Source organism: Chiloscyllium plagiosum, unplaced genomic scaffold (genome assembly GCF_037043375.1).
Source record: "Chiloscyllium plagiosum isolate Xiang-an unplaced genomic scaffold, Cpla_swu_hap1 HiC_scaffold_2, whole genome shotgun sequence".
In the NCBI taxonomy this organism is placed as follows: Eukaryota; Metazoa; Chordata; class Chondrichthyes; order Orectolobiformes; family Hemiscylliidae; genus Chiloscyllium; species Chiloscyllium plagiosum.
Window position 1 is genome coordinate 150,080,257 of NW_028270140.1, and position 26,004 is coordinate 150,106,260.

A 26,004-nucleotide genomic window follows, 5' to 3' on the forward strand; every position below is an offset into this window, starting at 1 on the left:
GTAATGTTCACGATGTCCCAGTGGTAAAGGATTCCATGCTGTAACATCTATGCAAAGGAACATTTCCCTCAATCTCCCCTCTTTAGTTCTGTAAAAATTCTAAACTTAGAAACTAGGAGCAGCAGGAGGCCATACAGCCCTTCAAGCCTTCTCAGCTCTTCAATATGATCGTACCTGATCCTCTATCTCAACACCATATTACCGATCTCTTCCAATATCTCCAGATGCTTTGAAAAATCTAAAAGATTATCTACTTTTTCCTTAAATATATTCAGTGACTTGGCCTCTATGGTCAAGAATTCCACACCTTCAGTGCCATTTGAGTCAAGAAATATTTCCTCATTTAAATGTGTCCTCTGGATCTACACTCCCTGACCAGGGGAAACAGCCTCCCTGCAGCCAGTCTGTCCGGTCCTGGTTCAGTTTTATCCATTTGAATCAGATTCTCTGTCATCCTTCTCAACTCTATTGGAAACAGGTGCAATCTCTCCTCATATGAAAGTCCCTCCATCCCTTGTATCAGCCTAGTGAATCTTCACTGCAGTCCCTCAATGGCAAGTATGTCCTGAATTAGATACAGAGACCAAAACCACACACAGTCCTCCAGCTGAGGGCATACCAAGGTCCTGTATAACTGCAGTAAGACATCCCTATTCCTGAACTCAACTCCTGCTGCAATGATGGCCTACAGACCAATTCTTTGCTGTATCTGCCTGTCTGCTTTCATTCATGATGAAGGGCTTTTGCCCGAAACGTCGATTTTCCTGCTCCTTGGATGCTGCCTGACCTGTTGTGCTTTTCCAGCACCACACGCTTGACTGTCTGCTTTTACTAACTGGTTTACGAGGACACCCTTTCTACATCCACACTTCCCAACGCACCACCATTGGAACAATACTCTCCCTTTCTGTCTTTCACACTGGACTGTATAACTTCACATTTCGTTGTACTGCATCTGCACCAATTTTTATATTTTTTTATTTGTTCATTCTGTAGGATGTGGGTGGTACTGCCTGGGCCAGCGTTAATGGCCGTCCCTAGTTGCCCCTTGAGAAGGTGGGGGTGAGCTGCCTTCTAGAACCGCTGCAGTCCACCTGCTGTGGGTTGACCCACTTTGCCCTTAGGGAGGGAATTCCAGGATTTTGACCCAGCGACACTGAAGGTACACTGATATATTTCTGAGCCAAGATGGTGAGTGACTCGGAGGGGAACTTGAAGGTGCTGGTGTTCCCATGTATCTGCTGCCGTTGCCCTTCTGGTAGAAGTGATCATGGGTTTGGAAGGTGAAGTAAAAACTAGTGAACCTTCATAATTGACAACCCAATCCAGGATGTGAGTGGATTCCTTATCCACCCGTTCCATCATCAATGACTATCTACATGATGTACTGCAAAAGAAAAATACACCCAGTACATTTCTCACAGTAAGAAGGAGCAGGAGGACAAATGCACAGTCACTCACCATTCCCAATGCTGCTGCTGCTACTTGTAGCTACATTCCTGCAGGAGATCTGCTGCCACGTTGTACCCTTCCACCACTACACCACAGACACACACACACACAATCTTGTGTGTCCTTCTCCATCCACTGTAACTAATCTGCAGTCACTCTGTGACACCCTCTATCTACAGATTCTTTCATATATTTCATGCAGTCAGTTTTCCCCTCGGATTAGATTTTTACAAAAAGTCCTGACGAAAAGCTGTGACAAGACTTTTTCAGCTATATTTATGTTTCTGTTCTACATACATTAATTGCGTTTAATTGTATGCTGTCGGTGGGCGTTCCTCATTTATACTCCGCTAAATAGAAACAGAATGAAACTCTAGGTGCTGGGGTTTGGAGGTGCTTGTTTATCTCCGAAAATAAATACTGAGCAAAGTGTCTGAATATTGGCTTCAGATCTATCCTTCAACAACTAGCCTTCCGGAATATACCATTCCTTCTTCATCCAGTCCCGGTCCAGTATCCTGGGAGTTCCCTGCTAAATGCTGCTGAGAAGACACTATGATTCCAAGGGCCAGAGTGCCAGGGGACAGCAGCTTTATCCATTCCCAGCTCGTTTTAATTTTACAAAGCTCCACTATGTTCCTGCCCACACCCCCATCTCCTCTGCTGCATTGGAAATTTCAGGTCTCTGCTTATGTAGGCCTTACTCTTTAATCTGGAGATCACTGTGGGTGATACTATTGTAAGGACACCTGACAAATAGCCTTAAAGTTGCTGTCCCTGCTGATATAATACAGGTGCCTCCATTGAAACAAGCTGAGATAACCTACTCTGAGGGGAATGAAGCATCTGTGTGATGAGATTGCCAGCAGTTATTTCTCCCAGTGGGGGGGTGTTTGATCAACTCCCACGTCAATCTAGAATAAACAGTGCCATGGAAGGCAAGCACTTTCTCCAGGAGAGTCTGACTGAACGTGGCAGAGTGCTCCAGACAGTTCAGAGCATGGTCTTTGGTTCACTGAGCCCAATAAAGCATTGATGAAGATTCAGTTTAGCAGTTGCTTCACATCAGCCACACAAGAGAGGCAGCAGCAGGATTTAAAAAAAAACTCTCAGTGTCTGCAGCCATCCATTATGTGACAGATGATTGTGCATTGCTAGTAACCTCGCCAAAGCCGTGTCAGAAGGGATTAGGAGAGGACCTTTCAAGTAATCTCATCGACGGATATTTATGGAGTGATTTTGAGGCAGCCCAGGGACTGTGACAGAAGCCGACAGGCTCGACTGTCTGGTTACATCCAGACTGAGCAGTGAGCAGTGCCGGGGGTCATATGGTGCCACCGGTACATGCAGCAGGATGGGGTGTGCATCTTCAATCACACACACACACTCAGACACGTACACACACAAACACAGACACTCACCCATAAGCACACACACACAATCACAGTGCAGAGCTGATTGTGTATTCTGCACTGCTGAACACCAACTGGTCCCTTGATGCAAAAACATTGTCATTAAGTATAAGCATCAAAATAAAATCCATAGAATTTGCTTTCCTTCATGTTGCCAAGCAGAAGCTCTGACAATATTAACTGTTTGTTTACTGGGGATTGACTGCTCTCATCAATACTTTGTACCAATGATATTCAACTGACAGTAGTAATTAGGTCAAGAAGCACTCTCTCTCTTTCTCTCTCTCTCTCTCTTTATCCATCAATGATTTCCTTCATTATTGAAGCTGGCTATTTCTTGGAGCTCCCTGATGTGCATTTTAATGTGGCTATGGAGTCTGATTGCAGCCCACAGAGCAGGCAAAGCTGATCTGTCCCAGAGGAGTGAGTGTAGGAGTGGGTAATGAGTGCATACAGGAAACAGCAGCTACAAGTGTGGTGATGACAGTGGAGATGGAGGGTGTAGCAATGTATACCATCTACAAGATGTATTGCGGTGGTGGTCTTTACAGTATCTACTGTTCTTGCCCCTCCAGGTGGTAGTGGTTGTGGCTTTGGAAAGTTCTGTCTCAGGAATCTTGGTGAATTTCTACAGTGTATCTTGTAGATGGTGTATAATGCTGCTACTGAGCATCGGTGGAGGTGGGAGTAATTTTTTTGGATTTTGTTCCAATTAAGCCAGCTGCTTTGTCCTGGATGGTGTCAAGCTTCTTAAGTGTTACAAATCACACAACACCAGCTTATAGTCCAATAGGTTTATATGGAAGCACTAGCTTTCGGAACGCCACTCCTTCATCAGGTGATTGTGAAAGAGCAGCGCTCCGAAAGCTAGTGCTTCCAAATAAACCTGTTGGACTATAACCTGGTGTTGTATGATTTTTAACTTCACACCCCTGACTTGGGCCTTGTAGATAGCGGACTGGCTTTGGGGAGTTGGCAGGGGTGTTACTTGCTGCACAATTCCAAGTCTCCGACCTGCTATTGTATGTTTCTCTGGCTAGTCCAGTTTGGCTCCTGGTGAAAGTTGATAGTGAGGGATTCAGTGATGGTAATGCCATTGAAAGCCAAGGGGTGGTTGCAAGATATACAGTGGCACTTGGGAAATAGAAGCCCTTTTACAGCAAATGCAGTCAGCTGATGTCAGTGATTAGCTGAGATCCAAGCCTTACCACAGTTCCCCATTTGTTTATATTTGTTTATAAAATGAGGAAGTTGCTGACTAGGCCAGAATTTATTGCCCATCCAGAGGGCAGTTAAGAGTCATTGCTGTGGGTCTGGAGACACATGTAGATCAGATCAGGTAAGGATGGCAGATTTCCTCCCCAGTAAGTCATTAGTGAACCAGATGAGTTTTCCTGACTATTGGCAATGGTTTCATGGTCATCATTAAACACTTATTCCCAGATTTTTATTGAATTGAAATTCCACTATCTGTTGTGGTGGGATTCAAACCCAAGTCCCCAGAACATTACTTGGGTCTTTGGATTAACAGGGAGGAGAAAGTGAGGACTGCAGATGCTGGAGATTAGAGTCAAAACGTGTGGCTGCTCCTCGGATGCTGCCTGACTGGCCGTGCTTTTCCAGTATCACACTCGCGACTCTTTGGATTAACAGACCAATAATGATACCCACCCACCCACCACCCCATTCTGACAAGAAAACAGGAGATTCTTGGGACTGTGTGGATTCTATCAAAGGTTTGTCCCAAATTTCAGCACAGAAGCTGTCCCATGGACAGACTTTCTACAGAAAAAGAAACAAAGGTGGTTTTGACGAGTGAGAGTGAACTTGCTTGTCTGCATCGGTCTGAGTTCAAGCATTAACACGCAGTGAAGGTCCCAGGCAAAGCCCTATCTGCTAGTCACCCCAGTGTTTCAGACAGAGGGACTCTGTTATTCTGAGTGCTCAAATCAGATAGCTGGCACCCAGACAAACAGAAACAGGATAATAAAAGGACTCGCTTATACCCTGAATTCTGGAATTCAATTACGGTCAAAAGACATCAGAATCTCAACCAGTCTACAAAACCAAGGCCTATGAAACCTAACGACAGCTAATGTCATCAGCTGGGAATCTCCATTGCAATGACTGCAATGTTCAACTGTCTGTCCTTTGCAAACGATTCAGGGTCTGATCTACAAGCCTATTCTTTTTAATTTCAATCCTTTCAGACTCTCCTGTTATTTCTAACCATTGTGCATGTGCACTGCTTTGCTAATTCCTCTCACGTTTAGTAAGTAATGGACTTACCCTTCATTAGCTCAAGAAAGCCAGATTAAACTGACTCTTGATTTGACTCTGGGAGAAAGGTATCTACAAAGGAAGGAATTCATTTCTAAGTTAACTTTGTTGCAACTAACCAAGGAGGGAGCTGTTAAAGACACAGAGCCAGACCATCCCTCTTCACCCAGGAACTTAATACATTTTGGGGTATCCCATCTGGAACGGTAACAAATTGGGGAACCGCACTCAGGGTCTGAGGTAAAAGGGGAATTAGGATTTAATCTCACTCAATGGTGATACTGGGACAATTACCTTGTCTGTGTGATATGGAATCTCCCTCAATACCTATTCCTGAGTACATTCACAATCTCTGGGCCTTTGTTTGATTTGTCAAATGAATGTATTGGTGAGATTTTCCAAAATGTCACCAATACATTCCACATTGCAAAATGTGGAAGTATTTGTTCCAGTCACTCAGTGACACACGTCCCATCAAAACGGTGAGCCGGAGTCTGGCCAGGGATCTGTCCACAGTCGGCTTTTGCTTTTAAAGGCTAGCATCTTTTAAAATTACTTTTCCTGACACACTGACCACATTACAGAGACCAAAACGAGGCACAATATCCAACTGCTTCGATATTTCCTTGCTCCACTTCCTCCTTGACGTATAGAAATGTAATTTGGAGTCGCTTCTGTTGCCCTTTGCCTGTATATCTAAGCTCTTTGCTGTCTTGTTGGTCTAGGAAAGGCATTTCAGTAGATCAGGTGAAGAGTGCAGATCGAGAACAAGCCAAGCGAATTGTCTACGCCGTGGTTTATGGAGCAGGTAAGATACCCCAATGTCAGAAAAGTATAAGTAAAAAAGCTTTTTTTAAAATACGCTTTACACATATTTGTAATGATAATGAGCTGTGTTCACATACTCCCAAAAAGCTGGAGTCTCAATATGTGGCCATCATTGGCAAAGCTTTTACTCAGCTCTGTAAATTCATAAAACCCCAACAGTGTGGAAGCAGGCCATTCAGCCTATCAAGTCCACATCAACCTTTCATAGAGCATCCCAGACATACACTATAATTCCCATGGCTAACCCACCTAGCCTGCACATCCCTGGACACAATGGGCAATTTCCCATGGCTAATCCACGTAACCTGCACATCTTTGGACTGTGGGAGGAAACCTACATAGACACTGGGAGAACGTGCAAGCTCCACATAGACAGTCACCTGAGAGTGGGATCAAACCTGGGTCCCTGGTGCTGTGAGGCAGCGGTGTTAACCACTGAGCCCTGCTGCCATTCTAGTTTCCTTTAAGAAGGTGGTGATGGGTCTATGAGGGGAAACCTCATGTACAAGGATCTGGAGAGGTAGCAGAAGCCTGGCACTAGCCTGCTCCTGCCCCACCGAACTCATCTCCGCATACCTTGACACCGTCCTGTCCCCCTTAGTCCAAGAACTCTCCACCTACGTTCGGGACACCACCCATACCCTCCACCTGCTCCATGATTTTCGCTTCCCCGGTCCCCAACGCCTTATTTTCACCATGGACATCCAGTCCCTGTACACCTCCATCCCCCATCACGAAGGACTCAAAGCCCTCCGCTTCTTTCTTTCCCGCCGTACCGACCAGTACTCTTCCACAGACACCCTCCTTCGACTGACTGAACTGGTCCTCACCCTGAACAACTTCTCTTTCCAATCCTCCCACTTCCTCCAAACGAAAGGAGTAGCCATAGGCACCCGCATGGGCCCCAGCTATGCCTGCCTCTTCGTAGGATATGTGGAACAATCCATCTTCCGCAACTACACTGGCCCCACCCCCCACCTTTTCCTCCGCTACATCGATGACTGTATCGGCGCCGCCTCGTGCTCCCACGAGGAGGTTGAACAGTTCATCCACTTCACCAACACCTTCCACTCCGACCTCAAATTCACCTGGACAGTCTCAGATTCCTCCCTCCCCTTCCTCGACCTTTCTATTTCTATCTCAGGCGACCGAATCAACACGGACATCTACTACAAACCAACCGACTCCCACAGCTACCTGGACTACACCTCCTCCCATCCTGCCCCCTGTAAAAACGCCATCCCATTCTCCCAATTCCTTCGACTCCGCCGCATCTGCTCCCAGGAGGACCAGTTCCAAAAACGCACATCCCAGATGGCCTCCTTCTTCAAGGACCGCAATTTCCCCCCCGACGTGGTCGACGATGCCCTCCACTGCATCTCTTCCACTTCCCGATCCTCCGCCCTTGAACCCCGCCCCTCCAACCGCCACCAGGACAGAACCCCACTGGTCCTCACCTACCACCCCACCAACCTCCAGATACATCGTATCATCCTTCGTCATTTCCGCCACCTCCAAACGGACCCCACCACCAAGGATATATTTCCCTCCCCTCCCCTATCAGCATTCCGTAAAGACCACTCCCTCCGTGACTCCCTCGTCAGATCCACACCCCCCACCAACCCAACCTCCACTCCCGGCACCTTCCCCTGCAACCGCAGGAGGTGCAAGACTTGCGCCCACACCTCCCCCCTCACCTCCCTCCAAGGCCCCAAAGGAAACTTCCATATCCGCCACAGATTCACCTGTACCTCCACACATATCATCTATTGCATCCTTTGCACCCGATGTGGCCTCCTCTATATTGGGGAGACGGGCCGCCTACTTGCGGAGTGTTTCAGGGAACACCTCTGGGACACCCGGACCAACCAACCCAACCACCCTGTAGCTCAACATTTCAATTCCCCTCCCACTCCACCAAGGATATGCAGGTCTTTGGACTCCTCCATCGTCAGACCACAGCGAAACGACGGTTGGAGGAAGAACGCCTCATCTTCCGGCTAGGATCCCTCCAACCACAAGGGATGAACTCGGATTTCACCAGTTTCCTCATTTCCCCTCCCCCCAGCCTGCCTCAGTCAAATCCATCAAATTCAGCACCGCCTTCCTAACCTGCAATCTTCTTCCCGATCTCTCCGCCCCCACCCCAGTCTGACCTATCACCCTCACCTTGACCTCTTTCCACCTATCACATTTCCGACGCCCCTACCCCATGTCCCTCCTCCCTATCTTTTATCTTAGCCTGCTGGACCAACTTCCCTCATTCCTGAAGAAGCGCTAATGCCCGAAACGTCGATTCTCCTGTTCCCTAGATGCTGCCTGACCTGCTGCGCTTTTCCAGCAACACATTTCCATCTCTGATCTCCAGCATCTGCAGACCTCACTTTCTCCACTAAGTAGTGATGCTCAGTTGAAGAGTTAGTGCAAGTGTGATGGGCCGAATGGTCTCCTTTGTGCAATAACACTTTGGTGATAGTGCGATCAGCTCAGGAGGTTCAGGATTTGGACCAGTACAGGAACAGACAGTAGATTTTCAAGTTGGCATGTTGCAGGAACTTGGAGATTATGGTTCTCCCAAGCCCAAGGTGCAGTCTCCATTGCTGTCTGGGGAAGACAATATCAAAGACCAGTGACCCTCCAAGGGAGCACATTCCTCTTTGTATGTGTCTCAAATGGGGGACTCCTTCTTCTGAAACTGTGCTTCTGAAACACCTTCCAGCTGCCCCATGCCAGGAGTCATCCTCTCAGCATCTACCTTATGAAAGCCAATCAGAATAAGCTCATCTCTCATTCTTCTAAGCTCCAATGAGTATAGGCTTAACCTTGCCCTCCCAGAAATCAGCCTCATCAATGTTGCTCTGAGCTGCTTTCAAGTAGATACTTCCTTAAGTAACCATCTACCTTTGACATTCAATCGCACGGCCAACCCTTTTTCTTTATTCTTTCATTGTGTGTGGATATCGGGCCAAGCCTAGCATTTGTTGCCGATCCTAATTGCCATTTGTACATCCCACTTAACAGGGAATTTAAGGAACAACCACATAATTATGTTTCTGGAGTTACACATAGGTCAGACCACATAGGGAGAACAGATTTTCTTCCCTAATGGGAATTCATGAACTGTCACCGTTACTAAGACTCACTATCACTCCCAGATTCTGATGAAATGAAATGAAATTCCGTCAGCTACCATGGTGGGATTTGAACCCGTCTTCTCAGAACATTCTTGAGTTGTGAAGAAGTCAGTCAAGACTCAGAGCGTTGACTCTGTTTCTCATTCTCCAGCCGAGCTGCTGAGTTTCTCCAGCATTCTCTGTGATTGTTTCAGATTTCCAACGTCCATAGTATTTTACCTTTGACCGCTGCACTTGACTCTGGATCTCTGGATTATTTACTGTAATGACTTCGCCACTATGCCAGCAACCTTTTGGGATTTGTTGTTGATCAGAAGCAGACGTAAACAAAAACAGAAGGCCATGCAAATACTGTGGCTGCAAGGACAAGTCAGAGGTAAGGAACTCTGTAGTGAATAACACAGCTCCTGACCCACCAAAAACATACCCACCATCTACACGGCAGACTTCAGCAGTGTGAGGATATGAACATTAGGAGCAGATATAAGTCACTCTGCCCATTGACACTGCTCCAACATTCAATGAGATCATGGCTGATCTGTGTACTCTATTTTCTCACCTACCCCTGATAAACTTTCACTCCTTACTTATCAGAAGTCTAGATGGGTGACATAGGTAGAAACAAGGACTGCAGATGCTGGAAACCAGATTCTAGATTAGAGTGGTGCTGGAAAAGCACAGCAGGTCAGGCAGCATCCGAGGAGCAGGAAAATCGACATTTTGGGCAAAAGCCCTTCATCAGGAATAGAGACAGAGTGCCTGCAGGGTGGAGAGATAACTGAGAGGAGGGTGGGGGTGGGGAGAAAGTAGCATAGAATACAATAGGTGAATGGGGGTGGGGATGGAGGTGATAGGAGACTCCTCTCTGACCTATCACCTCCATCCCTCCCCCACTCACCTATTGTACTCTATGCGACTTTCTCCCCACCCCCACCCTCCTCTCATTTATCTCTCCACCCTGCAGGCACTCTGTCTCTATTCCTGATGAAGGGCTTTTGCCCAAAATATCGATTTTCCTGCTCCTCGGATGCTGCCTGACCTGCTGTGCTTTTCCTGCACCACTCTAATCTAGATGAGTGACTCAGTAGTTAGCACTGCTGCCTCACAACTCCAGGGACCCAGGTTCAATTCCACCCTCAGGCAACTGTCTTAGGTGGAGTTTGCACATTATCCCTGTGTCTGCATGGGTTTCCTTCGGGTGCTCCAGTTTCCTCCTACAGTCCAAAGATGTGCAGGTTATGGTGGATTGGCCATGGGAAATTGTCCATAGTGTCCAGGGATATGTAGGTTAGGTGGATTAACCATGGGAAATGGAGAGTTATAAGATGGAGGGTTGGGGGGGTTGGCGGAATGGATGGAATGCTCTTTGGAGTGTCACTGTGGACTTGATGGGCCGAATGGCCTGCTTCCACATTGTAGGGATTCTATGATTGGAATTCTCTTGGTTGTTCCTGCATATGGAGTAATTTTCTTCTGAGGAGAGGTTGAGTAAGTCGGGCCTGTACCCATTGGAGTTAAGAATGAAAGCTGACCTTATTGAAATTTACAAGATCCTTTGGGGACTTGACAGGGGAGATGCAAAAAGGTTGTTTCTGTTCCTTGTGGAAGGAGAGCATAATCTCAGACAAGGTCAAAAATCACACGACACCAGGTGATAGTCCAACAGGTTTATTTGAAAACACTAGCTTTCTGAGGGCTGCTCCTTCATCAGGTGCTCGTGAGAGAGGAAGACCTTAGACACAGAATTTATAAGGAAAAGGCCAAAGGGTCATACAACTCATGCAAATGAATTGAATACACCTAAGATGGCTCTTAAATCTTTAATCATAGAGTCATAGAGATGTACAGCACGGGAACAGACCCTCCGGTCCAACACGTCCAGATATCCCAACCCAATCTAGTCTCACCAGCCAGCACCCGGCCCATATCCCTCCAAACCCTTCCTATTCATATACCCATCCAAATGCCTTTTAAATGTTGCAATTGTACCAGAATCCACCACTTCCTCTGGCAGCTCATTCCATACACGTACCATCTGCTGCATGAAAACGTTGCCCCTTAGGTCTCTTTTATATCTTTCCCCTCGTACCCTAAGCCTATGCCCTCTAGTTCTGGACTCCCCGACCCCAGGGAAAAATCTTCGCCTATTTATCCTGTCCATGCCCCTCATAATTTTGTAAACCTCTATAAGGTCACCCCTCAGTCTCCGACATTCCAGGGAAAAAAGCCCCAGCCTCTTCAGTATCTCCCTATAGATCAAATTCTCCAACCCTGGCAACATCCTTGTAAATCTTTTCTGAGCCCTTTCAAGTTTCACAACATCTTTCCAATAGGAAGGAGATGAGAATTACACGCAATATTCCAAAAGTGGCCTAACCAATGTCCTGTACAGCCGCAACATGACCTCCCAACTCCTGTACTCAATACTCTGACCAATAAAGGAAAGCATACCAAATGCCTTCTTCACTATCCTATCTACCTGCGATTCCACTTTCAAGGAGCTATGAACCTGCACTCCAAAGTCTCTTTGTTCAGCAACACTCCCTAGGGCCTTACCATTAAGTGTATAAGTCCTGCTAAGATTTGCTTTCCCAAAATGCAGCTCCTCGCATTTATCTGAATTAAACTCCATCTGCCACTTCTCAGCCCATTGGCCCATCTGGTCCAGATCCTGTTGTAATCTGAGGTAACCCTCTTCGCTGTCCACTACACCTCCAATTTTGGGGTCATCTGCAAACTTACTAAATCAGTTAGAATGGAGGTTTAGGTTTCAATTGATTAATATGCAAATTCTAGAATTTCTTTCAAGTCACTGCCCCGAGATAACTTAAGGTGTTCTGAATATAATCAGTCAGACAATGTAATTTAGGCATGAGGTCCTATCTGTGTCTTCACCTGGAATCAGACTGGTTTTATTCCCAAAGACTTACCTCCCTTTGTGAAAAAGGATTTTTATTATCTCTGTCGTAAATGTGCAGCACCTTATTTTTCACCAGTGACTCGAGTTCTAGATTCTCCCACAAGTGGAAACATCCTCTGCATATCCCACTGTCAAGTCCCCTCAGGATCTATTTCAATGGATATCCAGCTAATTTTAGCCTGAAGAAGTGTGAGTGTCAATGTTCCTACCTGGCCCGGCTGAAGAATTAGATAGAGTTGCAGATAGAGTTGAGACGAAGTGATCATGGTGGAATAACTCTCAGAGCATAGGCTTGCTAGAAGTCACATTGTAACGCAGGGAGAGTAAGAAAGTTGAAAATGTTTACATAATTCACAATCGATATTCCTCACTTTTCAGCCTGCACTCATGATTTAGCCTCAACATTCTCAAGAGGTCCAGGGGAACAACTGATCCAGAAAGAATTGTTTACTATCCAGTTAAGAGAAACCAGTAGATGACATTATTGCGCCTTCTAGATACATATCAGAAACCAAGAAGAAAGAATCTGTGTATTAGAGGAAGTTCATTTGGGGCTGGTCCCAGGTATGGAGGCACTGTCGTATGAAGAGAGGTGGGATAGGTTGGGTGTGTACTCTTGGAGTTTAGAAGACTGAGAGGCCACCTTGTTGGAACAAGGAGTCGAGAGTGTGGTGCTGGAAAAGCACAGCAAGTCAGTCAGCATCTGAGGAGCAGGAGAATTAACATTTCAGGCATAAGCCCTTCATCAGGAATGAGGCTTGTGGGCCGGGGGACTGAGAGATAAATGGGAGGGGTGTGGGCCTGGGGTGAAGAGAGCTGAGAATGCGATAGGTAGATGAAGGTGGTTGGGAAAGGTGATCGGTCAGAGAGGAGGGTGGAGCAGATAAGTGGGAAGGAAAATGGACAGGTCAAGAGGGCGGTGCTGAGTTGGAGGCTTGGGACTGGGATAATGTGGGGGGAGGGGAAATGGGGAAACTGGTGAAATCCACATTGATCCCATGTGGTTGAAGGGTTCCAAAGCGGAAGATGAGGCATTCTTCCTCCAGGCGTTCTTCCTGCATGTCCTTGACAGAGTGGGAGGGACATTGAAGTGTTCAGCCATGGGGCGGTGGGGTTGATTGGTGCCGGTGTCCCAGAGATGTTCTCTGAAACGATCCGCAAGTTGGCATTCTGTCTTCCCGATGTAGAGAAGACCACATCGGTGCAACAGACACAGTATATGACGTGTGTGGAAGTACATGTAAATCTCTGTTGGTTGTGTAAGGACCCTTTGGGACCTTGAATGGAGATGTGGGTGAAGGTTTTGCATTGTCTGCGGTGGCAGGGGTAGGTGCCAGGAGTGCGGTGTAGGCTGGTGGGTGGGGGGCATAGATCTGACAAGGGAGTCATGGAGGGAATGGTCTCTCCAAAACACAGATAGGAGTGGGGAGGGAAATATATCCCTAGTGGTGGGGTCTGTTTGTAGGTGGCAGAAGTGGTGGAGGATGATGCGATGTATTTGGAGGTTGGTGGGGTGGAAGGTGAGGATCTGGGGGTTCTGACCTTGTTGCAATTGGAGGGGTGGGATTCAAGGGCAGAGGTGTGGGAAATGGAGATGTGCTGGGGGGCATTGTCGACCACATGGGAGGAGAAATTGCAGTCTTTGAAGAAGGATGCCATCTGGGATGTTCTATGGTGGAAATGGTTCTCCTGGGAGCAGATGCAGCAGAAGTGGAGGAATTGGGAATAAGGGATGGCATTTTTACAGGAGGCAGGGTGGGGGGGTGGCATCGTCCAGGTAGCTGTGGGAGTCGGTGGGCTTGTAGTAGATGTCCATGGTTAGTCTTTCGCCAGAGATGGAGATGGAGAGGTCCAAGAATGGGACGGAGGTGTCCAAGATGGTTCAGATGAATTTGAGGTCAGGATGGAAGGTGTTCATGAAGTTGATGAACTGTTCAGCCTCTTTGTGGGAGCACGATATAGCGCTGATGCAGTCTTCAATGTAGCAGAGGAAAAGGTGGGAAATGGTGTCGGTGTAGCTGTGGACAATGGACTGTTCCACGTACCTGACAAGCAGGCTGACATAGCTGGGTCCCATGTGGGTGCTCATGGCTACCCCTTTGGTTTGGAAGAAGTGGGAGGATTGAAAGAAAAAGTTGTTGAGGGTAATGACCAGTTCAGCCAGGCAGATTTTTTTTTAAATTTCAAAAATATACTTTATTCATATATATTTAATCTATACAATTGGACATGTCATCATTCTGTAAACATTCCATTTCTTTGCGTATCGAAACAGGGTAATCATTCCTATTCACAGGTCTATGCGATTACATTGAGCTGAGGCGTCAGCAGAGCCCAAATGACTGCGTGGGCCCCCTGTTCTTCTTTAGGCAGGCAGATGTTAGACGGTGGTCTTTCCCCACCGCGCCTTGGCGGCAGCTGCCCCAAGCTTCAGCGCGTCCCTCAACACGTAGTCCTGGACCTTGGAATGTGCCAGTCTGCAACACTCAGTCGGGGTCAACTCCTTCAGCTGGAAGATCAACAGGTTTCGGACCACCCAGAGAGCGTCCTTCACTGAGTTGATGATCCTCCAGGCACAGTTGATGTTCATCTCCGTGTGCGTCCCAGGGAACAGGCCGTAGAGCACGGAGTCCCACGTCACGGCGCTGCTCGGGACGAACCTCGACAAACACCACTGCATTCCTCTCTAGACTTCCTCTGCATAGGCACCTTCCAGAAGGAGGTGTGTGACAGTCTCGTCCCCCCCGCAGCCGCTTCGAGGGCAGCGTGCGGTGCGGCTGAGAGTCCGGGCGTGAATAAAGGATCTCACAGGCAGAGCCCTTCTCACCACCAGCCAAGCCATGTCTTGGTGCTTGTTGGAAAGTTCTGGCGATGAGGCATTCTGCCAAATGGCTTCGACAGTCTGCTCAGGGAACCGCTCGACAAGATCTGCCCTCTCCTTTTCCCGAAGGGTCTCAAGGACACCAAGTGCTGACCACTTCCTGATGGACTTGTGGTCAAAGGTGTTTTTCTTGATAAATTTCTCCACGAAGGACAGGTGGTACGGAACGGTCCAACTACTCGGAGCATTCCGCGGCAGCGAGGCCAGGCCCATCCTTCGCAACACCGGGGACAGGTAGAACCTCAGTACGTAGTGACACTTGTGTTTGCGTACCGGGGATCCACGCACAGCTTGGTGCAGCCACACACAAAGGTGGCCATCAGGGTGAGGGTTGCATTGGGTGTGTTTTTTCCCCCATTGCACCGGTCTTTGTACATTACATCTCTTCGGACCCGGTCCATCTTTGATCTCCACACGAAGTGGAAGATGGCCCGGGTGACTGCGGCGGCACAGGTTCTGGGGATAGGCCAGACCTGTGCCACGTATAACAATACTGAGAGTACCTCACACCTGATGACCAGGTTTTTACCCGCGATGGAGAGCGACCGTTGCTCCCATCTGCCCAGTTTCTGTCTCACCTTCCTGATCCGCTCCTCCCAGGTCTTGGCACACGCCCCATGCCCACCAAACCCAAATACCCAGCACCTTCAGGTGGTCAGTCCTGACGGTGAAGGGGATAGAGGATTGGTCGGCCCAGTTCCCGAAGAGCATGGCTTCGCTCTTGCCTCGGTTAACCTTGGCCCCGGAGGCCCGTTCAAACTGGTCACAGATGCACATGAGTCTGTGCACGGACAGCGGTTCAGCCAGGCAGATGAAGGTGTCAGTGGAAGAGTACTGGTTGGGTTAGCATGAGAGGAAGAAACAGAGGGTTTGGAGACCTTCGTTGTGGTGTACTGATTGGGTCAGCATGACTTGACAGTGTAGATGTGGAGAGATTGTTTCCTCTTGTGGGAGTGTCTAGGACCAGAAGGTATGAATTCAGTGGAAGGAGTTGCATATTTAAGACAAAGATGAGGAGGAACATGCTCCCTAAGAGGGTAATGAATTTGTGAAACAAAAACAGGAAATTTCAGTTTCAGATCTCCAACAACCAAAGTTCTTTGTTTTATTTCAGTGTATTTGTGGAATTCTCTATCGCATCAGGCTATAGATGCTGGGTCATTTAGTATTTTCGAGTCTGAGACAGACAGATTTTGAATTACTAAGAGAATTGAAGGGTATGTGGATAAGGTGCAGAAGTGGAGTTGAGGACGAATAGATTAGATTAGATTACTTACAGTGTGGAAACAGGCCCTTTGGCCCAACAAGTCCACACCGACCCGCCGAAGCGCAACCCACCCATACCCCTACATTTACCCCTTACCTAACACTACGGGCAATTTAGCATGGCCAGTTCACCTGGCTTGCACATCTTTGGACTGTGGGAGGAAACCGGAGCACCCGGAGGAAACCAATGCAGACACGGGGAGAATGTGCAAACTCCACACAGTCAGTCGCCTGAGGCGGGAACTGAACCCGGGTCTCTGGCGCTGTGAGGCAGCAGTGCTAACCACTGTGCCACCGTGCCGAATAGATCAGCCATTATCTCATTGAATGGTGGAGCAGACTCAATGGGCTGAATGGTCTACTTCTGTTTCTGTGTCTATGGGTCTTTTTGCTGAAGTAGAAACCCCTCGCCAATTTCCCTATAATGACGTCAAGGAAAGCCTCTCACACAGAAAAGCATTGTTTTCCAAACACCTTGGAGTTTCTCGCAAATTGCTCTGCTTGGTGGCTCAGTGGTTAGCACTGCTACCTCACGGTGTCAGGGACCCAGGTTCAATTCCAGCTTCTGTGTGGAGTTTGTATGTTCTCCTAGTGTCTGTGTGGGTTCTCTGGTTTGCTCCCACTGTCTGGTTAGGTGGAGCAGCTATGCTAAATTATCCATAGTGTTCAGTGACATGAAAATTCCATAAAATCAGATGGTTCTCTTACACCAGCACAGACAGAATGAACCAAACAGACTCCATCTAGGGAGGAAAACAAGTTGTCAGAAGTAGATAGTTTGAGTTAGCAGGCAAACATGTGTCAGATGGAGTATACTGCGCAATGATGTGCACATGTTGTCTTGTCAGGAAGAACAGAAAAGCATGCTGTTTAAACAAAAGAAATTGGTGCAGAGGATCTGGATCCCCTGTAACATGGGTCACAGAAAATTAGGGTGCAGGTACAGGAAGTGGTTAGGAAAGCAAATGAAAAGTTGCCGATTATTTTAAGGGGAATGGAATATAAAAGTTGTGATGCTTTGCTACAGTTGTACAGAGCATTGATGAGACCACTTAAGAAAAGATATAACTGAGAAATATGGGGCGGGGTGCTCTTTTGATGGGCTGAATGGCCTGCTTCCACACTGTAGGGATTCTATGAAGAATCTTTTTCAAATGCATCTTTTATCAGCAACACCCAAGAAAGAATCTGTTGAGATTACTTACGATATTGAGGTGCCAGTGTTGGACTGGGATGGACAAAGTTTGAAATCAAACAACACCATGTTATATTCCAACAGGTTTATTTGGAAATACTAGCATTTGGAGCACTGCTCCTTCATCAGGTAGCTGTCAATGAAAGAGCGGTGCTCTGAAAGCTAATACTTCCAAATAAACCTGTTGATATAACCTGGTGTTGTGCAATTACCCACGACAGTGTCAAAGAAATATTTCATTTGGCCAAGAACAAGCAGTGGCCAGGATGTCAAACGAAGCTCAAACAACTTTGACGTGAACAAAACGGTGACTAAGACTATGCTCCAATCATCGGTATTGTGTTGAAGTATGGCCAGACCAAAGGTCCACCGAGTTGGCCAAGAACTGACAGCATTTAACAATCATAGACAAATTAACAGTCCATGGAAGAAGACAAGTTATTCCATCCTAACTTCCAGAAGATGTAGAGAGAAGGATGCATCAGGAGCAGTGTACAGTGCTGTGGTGGCCAGAGACCTCAAATAAGACTGGAGACATCATCGAGAAATTGCAATGACTGAGGTTTGTCAAGACTGGGAGACTTTCCCATTCCCATAGACGACAGAGCAGTGCAACCTATTTGAGTTAATTTACAAATCTCAAACTGAAGCTATTCAGACAGCAGAGCAATGTAGTGGATACATTGAAACTGCAGAATTATCAACATCAGTGGCAAAGGCAATGCTGAGTGAGCAACATAACATTAGGATAATGGAGAACGTGAGGACTGCAGATGCTGGAGATGTCAAGAGTCGAAAGGGTGGTGCTGGAAAAGCACAGCAGGTCAGGCCGCATCCGAGGGAATAAGCCCTTCATCAGGAATGTCTGGTTCATCATGAAGACCTCCTTAGAGAGGTTAGTATGCAGCTAAAGCAAGTATCCGCAATATAATAGAATGTTGTAGTTTATTGTGAGGAGAATTGAGTGCAGAGTAAGGAAATTAAGCATCAGTTGTACAAGACATGAGTGAGACCACATCTAGAGTCCCATGTACAGTACTGGCTCCTGTTCTCATGGAAAGAAGTTGGAAGCAGTTTAGAGAATGGTCACCAGACTAATGCCTGGAGTAAATGGATTGCCTTATGAGGAAAGGCTAGACGGGCTAGGCCTGTATCCTTGAGTTTAGAAGAGTTAGAGATGACTAATTGAAAAATATAAGATTCTGAGGGCACTTTACTGGGTGGATGTGAAAACATGTTTCCTGTTGTGGGAACGTCTAGACCTAGGGATCAAGATTTAAAATGAGAGGCACCCATTTAAGATAGAGACGACAAAACATTTTTTCTCTCAGATGGTTGGGAATCTTTGGAATTTCTTCCTCAAAAGGCAGTCGATACAGACTCTTTAAATATTTTTAAGGCAGAGGTAGACCCTTGATTCCTAAGGGGATGAAAGATTATCAGGGCTCTGTAGGATTGTCGAGTTGAGGTTAAAATCTGATCAGCCGTGATCGTACAGAATGGTGGAGTGGGCTCGAAGGGCCGAGTGGCCTCCCCTGGTTTTAGGGTGAGTCCAACCTCATCAACAAGTTGAAGTTAGGAGCTTTCACACTTCAATACAGACGTATCAGCAAATCGGAAGGAAAATTTACTTAAAGTGGAGGTGAGCTGCAAACAACTATTATAAAGCCCAGAGTAATGTTCACAGATTCAGGACATGATCAAAAAGAAGAAGTTGCCTGATCTGGATAGTCATAATACCTGATCTCACAAAAGCAAATACCTGATCCAGTCAGATATCCAGTCCAGGTATCGGGGAACTGTGAAGAGGAAAGTATTTGCTTCAACAGTGTAGCCATCTTCCACCTTGGACAGTCATGAACTTGAAGGTCTCCCAGTTGATGTTATGGGACATCTACCTGAGTTAGCGGGGAAAAGTTCAGTTAAGAAGGAAATTCAGGTGATTAAGGGTCCACCACAGAGGCTAATAGACCAAGTACCACGTTCAGCAGCAATGACATTTTCCATGAAGGACACCTGAGAGATAAAAGATCCCCCAGTGGAGTACGGATTTGCAAAAATCAGGATGAAGATCAGGAGTCCTCAAGCAAAAGACCTAATGATCTTACAAGATTACTTGACAGATATATGAACAAACAGGGAATGGAGGGATATGAACAGTGGAGAGGCAAAAGGCTTTTAGTTTAGAAAGGCATCATGTTTCAGTGGGCCGAAGGGCCTGTTCCTGTCCTGTACTGAGAATTTTGAAAAATCCAGACTGTCCACATTGCTGAAGTCAGAGACTTGGAGGGAGATGGGGCAATGGTAAATGTATAAGTCGTTGCAAATACCAAAAAATATACACTCAGAAACTTAGGAAAGGAAACCTCTTTCTGCAGAGTCACTAGCTCATAGATCTGAGGTACTGTGGTTGGCAATGTGTCACTCCAGAGCCCAAAACCAGCACAGGGAGGGTATGTGACAGTGGGAGTCAGCAAAGGAGGGAACCATCCACATTGGGTGGGGGGCAGAGCAGGGGAATGGGTGTGGTGGAGTGGTTATCAGAATGTCTCATAGTTTTAGACAGAATGCCTCTGGTTGTTTAATGAGCCACGAGCTAATTAACAGAATAACGTGCTGAGGCAGACTGCATGAGCTATTAGGACAAATTCCACTTACAGAGACAGAAAGGTGGTGATGGATTAAATTGACAATTCTGTGAAAAGTGTTCGGCCAACCTGCTCAGTGCTTGTGGATGGAGTAAGGAAAGGCGACACAATCACTGGAAAAGGGCATCTGACAGCTCCATTACACAGAGATAGGGGAGTTAGCCTAACTATATAAATTCACAAAGACTGAAGGCAGCAAGGTGGTGGAATGCAGGGGGAGGATGACGGTATCGCGGGAGAGTATCCCTCTGCATATGACAAGTTACAAAACCATAACCGTAAATTTGTGTCAACCCTTTCAGTATTTCTAAGGAACGTTGGTGCATGAGAAATGGGTGAGAGCTTCATGAATACATTTACAGTTCTGTAGTGACAGGTGAACTGTGTAAAATACAGGAGGGAAGACCTTCAGAGATATTGAAAAATATATCCCAATCACAAAATCGTTCTATTATTCAAGTTGGCAGCTACTTGCAGAATAAAGAAAATTATCTATAAATATCCTTATAAATTGATTATGGCAGCTGTACTGCATATGTAGTTTATAAATTATTTATGTACTTTTCTTCGTTGGCTTGACAGAACCATAAATTATTTTGTCTGGACAAAGTTCAGAAATAGATTTTAATCAATATTAGATTAGTTTAAATTAAATGAAAGGTCACTTTGATGTTCTGATCAAAAGGGCCTTGATTATCTCAAGTGGAAGTCGCAATGGTAATGGGGAGTAGGTGCCAGCAAGTTGTATATTTCTTTGCCATGTGAGAGTAGCGAGGTGCCCATTGATATTAACGTTATGGTGAGGGCTGCCTCTCAATGAAAATGTATTCCTGGCAAGTGGCTATTTCAGCAGCTCTCACTTGGGTTAGTTTAATCATAAGGTCAGCATAATACTGCAGTTTTAATTTTGATGTCCATCCCTAATTGCCCTTGAACAGAGTGTCTTGCTAGGCCATTTCACAAGGCAATTGGGAACCAACAATGTTGCTGTGGATCTGGAGACTAGGTGAAGACACACCATCTCCTTCCATCAAGAATACTAATGACCAAGATGCATTTTTACAGCAATGAACAACAGTTTTACCGTGACTAGTTTTCACTACCAGGTTTATTCATTGAACGTAAATTTTACCGGTGCGGGTGGTAGAGCCCTAGTCTAAGCCATTTATGACTATCCCACGGTCTCCATTATTCCTGGGTGGGCTGGGAACTCAGGGAGAGCTAAGTAGACAGAAGGTGACAGCCTAGTGGTATTATCGCTAGATTGTTAGTCCAGAGACCCAGATAATGTTCTGGGTGAAATAACTCCACAAAGGGTCAACAAACAGGACATTGGTTAGGCCACTGTTGGAATATTGCGTGCAATTCTGGTCTCCTTCCTATCGGAAAGATGTTGAAAGGGTTCAGAAAGGATTTACAAGGATGTTGCCAGGGTTGGAGGATTTGAGCTACAGGGAGAGGCTGAACAGGCTGGGGCTGTTTTCCCTGGTGCGTCGGAGGCTGAGGGGTGACCTTATATAGGTTTATAAAATTATGAGGGGCATGGATAGGGTAAATACACAAAGATTGTTCCCTGGGGTCGGGGAGTCCAGAACTAGAGGGCATAGGTTTAGGGTGAGAGGGGAAAGATATAAAAGAGACCTAAGGGGCAACTTTTTCACACAGAGGGTGGTATGTGTATGGAATGAGCTGCCGGAGGAAGTGGCGGAGGCTGGTACAATTGCAACATTTAAGAGGCATTTGGATGGGTATATGAATGGGAAGGTTTTGGAGGGATATGGGCCGGGTGCTGTCAGGTGGGACTAGATTGGGTTGGGATATCTGGTCGGCATGGATGGGTTGGACCAAAGGATCTGTTTCCATGCTGTACATCTCTATGACTCTATGACTAAGTCACCCTTTATTGACATATGAACAGTCCTTGACTTTAGTACTGCCTCACTCAGAGTCAGGTCTCAGAGTGCCAGAATCTCTGATACTGCTGTTTATTTTATTTTATTAAACAAATTACAAAAACAGTTTACAACAAACAGTTACATTTACAGCTGCATACAAGAGACAGCAATTTTACAAGGGAGAGGAGCAGCAAAGCCAGGCCCCAAACCCTACCATTCAAACAGTTTACAGGGACATGAGGACAAACCTCAAATCCCAGTTTCACAAAGATATAAAGAGACAACAGCAGTGACAGTTGTACATTAGACAGTATTGTTACATACAAAAGTGCAGACAATACAGACCCAGCAAGCCCCCGCCCCTCCCACCTTCCGACCGCTCTAAGGCAGCCCGCCCCTACCCACCTTCCGGTTTTCGGTCCACCCCATGCCCCTTCCAGTTCTCAGTCCGCCCTGACACACCTTTCGACCACCTCTAAGACAGCCCGCCCCGGTACCCGCCCAGGGTGACAGCAGTCAGGACAGCCTACCCACCTTCCGGCTTCACTAACCACCCTCAGCACCTTCCGACCACCTCTGGGGCAGCCCGCCCCGGTACCTGCCCGGGGTGACAGCGCTGAGGACGGCTACCCGCCTTCTGGCTCTCGGTCTGCCCCTATGTACCATTGGGCTCTCACCCACCCCCTTGCACCTCCGACCAGTGGGCTATCCTGGCACACCTTTCGGCCACCTCTAGGACAGCCCGTCCCCTTCCCTGGGACGACAGCGTGTAGGGTAGCCCACAAGCCTTCCGGATCTCAGCCCGCCCCTACACGCCTTCTGGCTCTCAGCTGCTCTGACATCTTTTGACCACCTCTAGGACAGCCCGTCCCGATTACCCCTTATCGGGACGACAGTGCTCAGAACAGCCTACCCACCATCTAGCTTACTGCTGTTTATATCTGTCAGCCAGAGCTCCCTGATTGGGCCAGATTAACAACCCCAATAAGGGAACTCATATTCTGTGAGGTCCAGCTAGCTGACCTTGTTACAATCACTACATCCCTCTGAGTCTGAGAACATAGGCCTGTCCATTTTCAGCACTGGGTCAGGTCCCTCCAACTCGATACCCGATATGGGCAGCAGCTAACGAACGGGTCCCCCCTTTTGCACCAGGAACGCTTCAATAGAATTTCACCCACCGCTCATTGAGGCAGCCCCATCCGTCGTGTCCATCTATTATTCAGAGAGCTTGTCACTGCTTGATGCAGAGGGTGAACCCACGGGTTCTAACAGCTTTTCCGAATGTTCCGAGGGACAGGGCGCGTTTTGCTCCTGGACCATTTGCGAGTTCAGGGCTTTCATATGGTCCCTGACCTTGTTCACGACCATCTCACCCACCCAAACTTTATATGTCACTGGTCCTGGCGCTAACCATGCCTCTTACCCATGTAGGGCCACTCCCCTGGTTCCTACACCAAATTTTGTCCCCTGAAGTAAACTCGCTTAAATGGAGTCTCGTCTCTGGCATTGGTATTCTTGATGCTGTTTTACCCTCCACCTCCCAGGTCCAGGAAGAGCAGGGTTAACCTGGTGTGGAGCTGTTTCCCCATTAGAAACTCTGCTGGAGCTCTCTCTATAGTTGCATGTGGGATGGCTCTATAATCAAATAGGAACCAGAGTAGTTTGGTATCGAGTGAAGCAGTCGAATCTCTAAGGCTGTTTCTCTAAGGCTGCCTTCAGTGGTTGGACTGTTCTTTCTGCCTTACCATTGGATGATAGATAGTATGGAGCTGTCCTTATATGTCAAATCCCATTCGACTTCAGGAAATACCCAAATTCCCTGCAGATGAATAATGGCCCATTGTCTATGGTGAGCACACCGCCTTGAGTCTGTGCATTGAAAAAGACACATGGAGTTTTTCTCTCGTCGTTCCTGTATTTGTCGAATGAACTCTTAAGTGGGCATCCACAATGACTAATAACAATGAGCCCTTGAAAGAACCTGCATAATCGCTGTGTAACCCAGGTCAGGGTTTGTCCACCCATTCCCGCAGATATGGGGGAGCTGCTGGCAGTAATTTTTGTCCTTGTTGGCACTCTGGGCACTGCCCCAGCAACGCAGCTATGTCAGCATCCAATCCTGGCCACCAGACATAACCTCTCAGCAACATCTTGATTTTGGAAACCCCTGGATATCCCTGGTGGTGTTCAGTCAGAATGTTACCATGACCTTTTCTCAGGACAATCACTCTTGCTGTCCATGACAATATGCCATCCTCTACTGAGAGCTGGTCTCTCCGGGTCCAAAAAGGATTCTCTTTTGGTTATGGTGACCCTTTGGGTTTCCCCAGCACCACCAGCTGTTCCAGTTTCGCTAGGACTCGACCTTTTTGCAAACTCTGATATTGTCATCTGTGACTGGAAGTGTTCCCAGAAAATGTAACATCATGACAGACTCTTCCATTGGGAGTATCATTGGTAGTGCATCTGCTAATGGGAGGCAGCTCAGTGCATCCACATTCCTTACTCTGAAGTGGCAGGATCTCTGACACCCCCCCCCCCCTTTTTATGTCAGCCAGGACTCCCTGATTGGGCCAGATTAACAGCCCGAATCAGGGAACTCATATTCTATGAGCTCCAGCCAGCTGACCTTGTTACAATCAGTACATTGGGGACCCAGGTTCCAATCCTGGCACAGCAAGTTGTAAAATTTGAATTCAACAAAAATCTGGAATTAAGAGTGTAATGATGACCATGAAATTATTATCAATTGGAAAAAAAAATCTGGTTCACTAATGTCCTGTAGGAAAGGAAACTGCTGTCCTTACCCCGTTCTGGTCTACATGTAATTAACAGACCCACAGCAATGTGGTTGACATTTAACTGCCCTCTGGGTAATTAGGGATGGGCAATAAATGCGGAACTAGCCAGTGACGCCCACATCCTATGAATGAGTAAAAAAAATAAAATGTTTGGGATGGGTGAATTAGAAATGGAAATGGATAGTCAGACTCACATTACTTCTGCTCCCCTCTCCTCCTCCTGGCACACAACATTATCATGCCTGAGGCTGGCCAGGGGTTTTCTGGAGAAGGTAATGAATGAGTGTTAATTTATATAGCACCTCTCAGGATGTTCCAAAGAACTCACAGACAACCCTTGTGATCCATCATTTAGGAATGATATGACATAGCTTCATAAATATGGGTTCCTTTTGGATCCAAGCCTAGATTTTTACTTGGCAGGTACTGGTAGCTTTTCATACAAGTCTTCTATGTGTGGCACTGGGTATCTGTCCAAGTGGGAAACTCTATTGACTGTCAATTCAGAATCTCAACAGAGACAGACTGAGGTGTCAGGTTTCACAACTGGTACTACTTGTACAGTCCATTTAGCAAGTTTTACTGGATGTATGATTCCAAGTTCCTCTGGACATTCCAATTCAGCCCCTACTTTGGCACATAGGGCACAGGGGACTGTTGTGCCTTGAAGTATTTAGGTTGGGCCACTGGATTGACATAGATCTTGGCCGTGGCACCCTCTAGCTTCCCAAGGCCCTCTTGGAACACTTTGGGATACTTCCCAATGACTTCATATAGATCACCAGTGCCCATTTTAAAGATCTGTCTCCAATCCAAATGGACTTTCTACAGCCTGGCCCTTCCCAAAGGTTGGGTCCTGGCCCTTGACCCACTGATAAGGGGAGTCGGAATGACTGTTGCCCATGTGTAACTATGGTTACCGTGATCCCAATAAAGCCCTATAGACCCTGAATCTCCTGGGTTTCATGGGAAGGGGCCAGTTCTATGATTTTCCTGAGGTCCAGATCTGGTTGAGTCAGTAGCTTCCTTTGTGTCACAATATTATTAATTCCACAAACTAAATGATCCCTTAACATTTCCCAAAGTCTGACCCATGCTCGCAGTGTTTCACGAATTTCCTCACTCTCCTCAAGAAATCAATAACTAGTTCTCCAGGAAGTCTATTTGCTGTGTTAAACCTGTTACGCTGTAATTTCACAGATAGTTTGGGGTTGTAGTGGTCCCCTACCATATGTATCAGTTCATCAAAAGATTTTGACACTGAACAATCTCCACAAGGAGATTAATTA

General features: G+C 46.8%; 1 protein-coding gene across 2 annotated transcripts in view; it reads left to right on the top strand.

Moving 5' to 3' along the window:
• LOC148152008 (DNA polymerase nu-like) overlaps positions 1 to 26,004 on the top strand; it is a 336,065-nt gene that overhangs the window by 277,063 nt on the left and 32,998 nt on the right. For both annotated transcript variants that reach the window (XM_087993713.1, XM_087993719.1), the window contains exon 5: positions 5,870 to 5,952. In XM_087993713.1, coding sequence (XP_087849839.1) covers positions 5,870 to 5,952 — 83 coding nt within the window. The remainder of the gene's footprint in view (positions 1 to 5,869; positions 5,953 to 26,004) is intronic.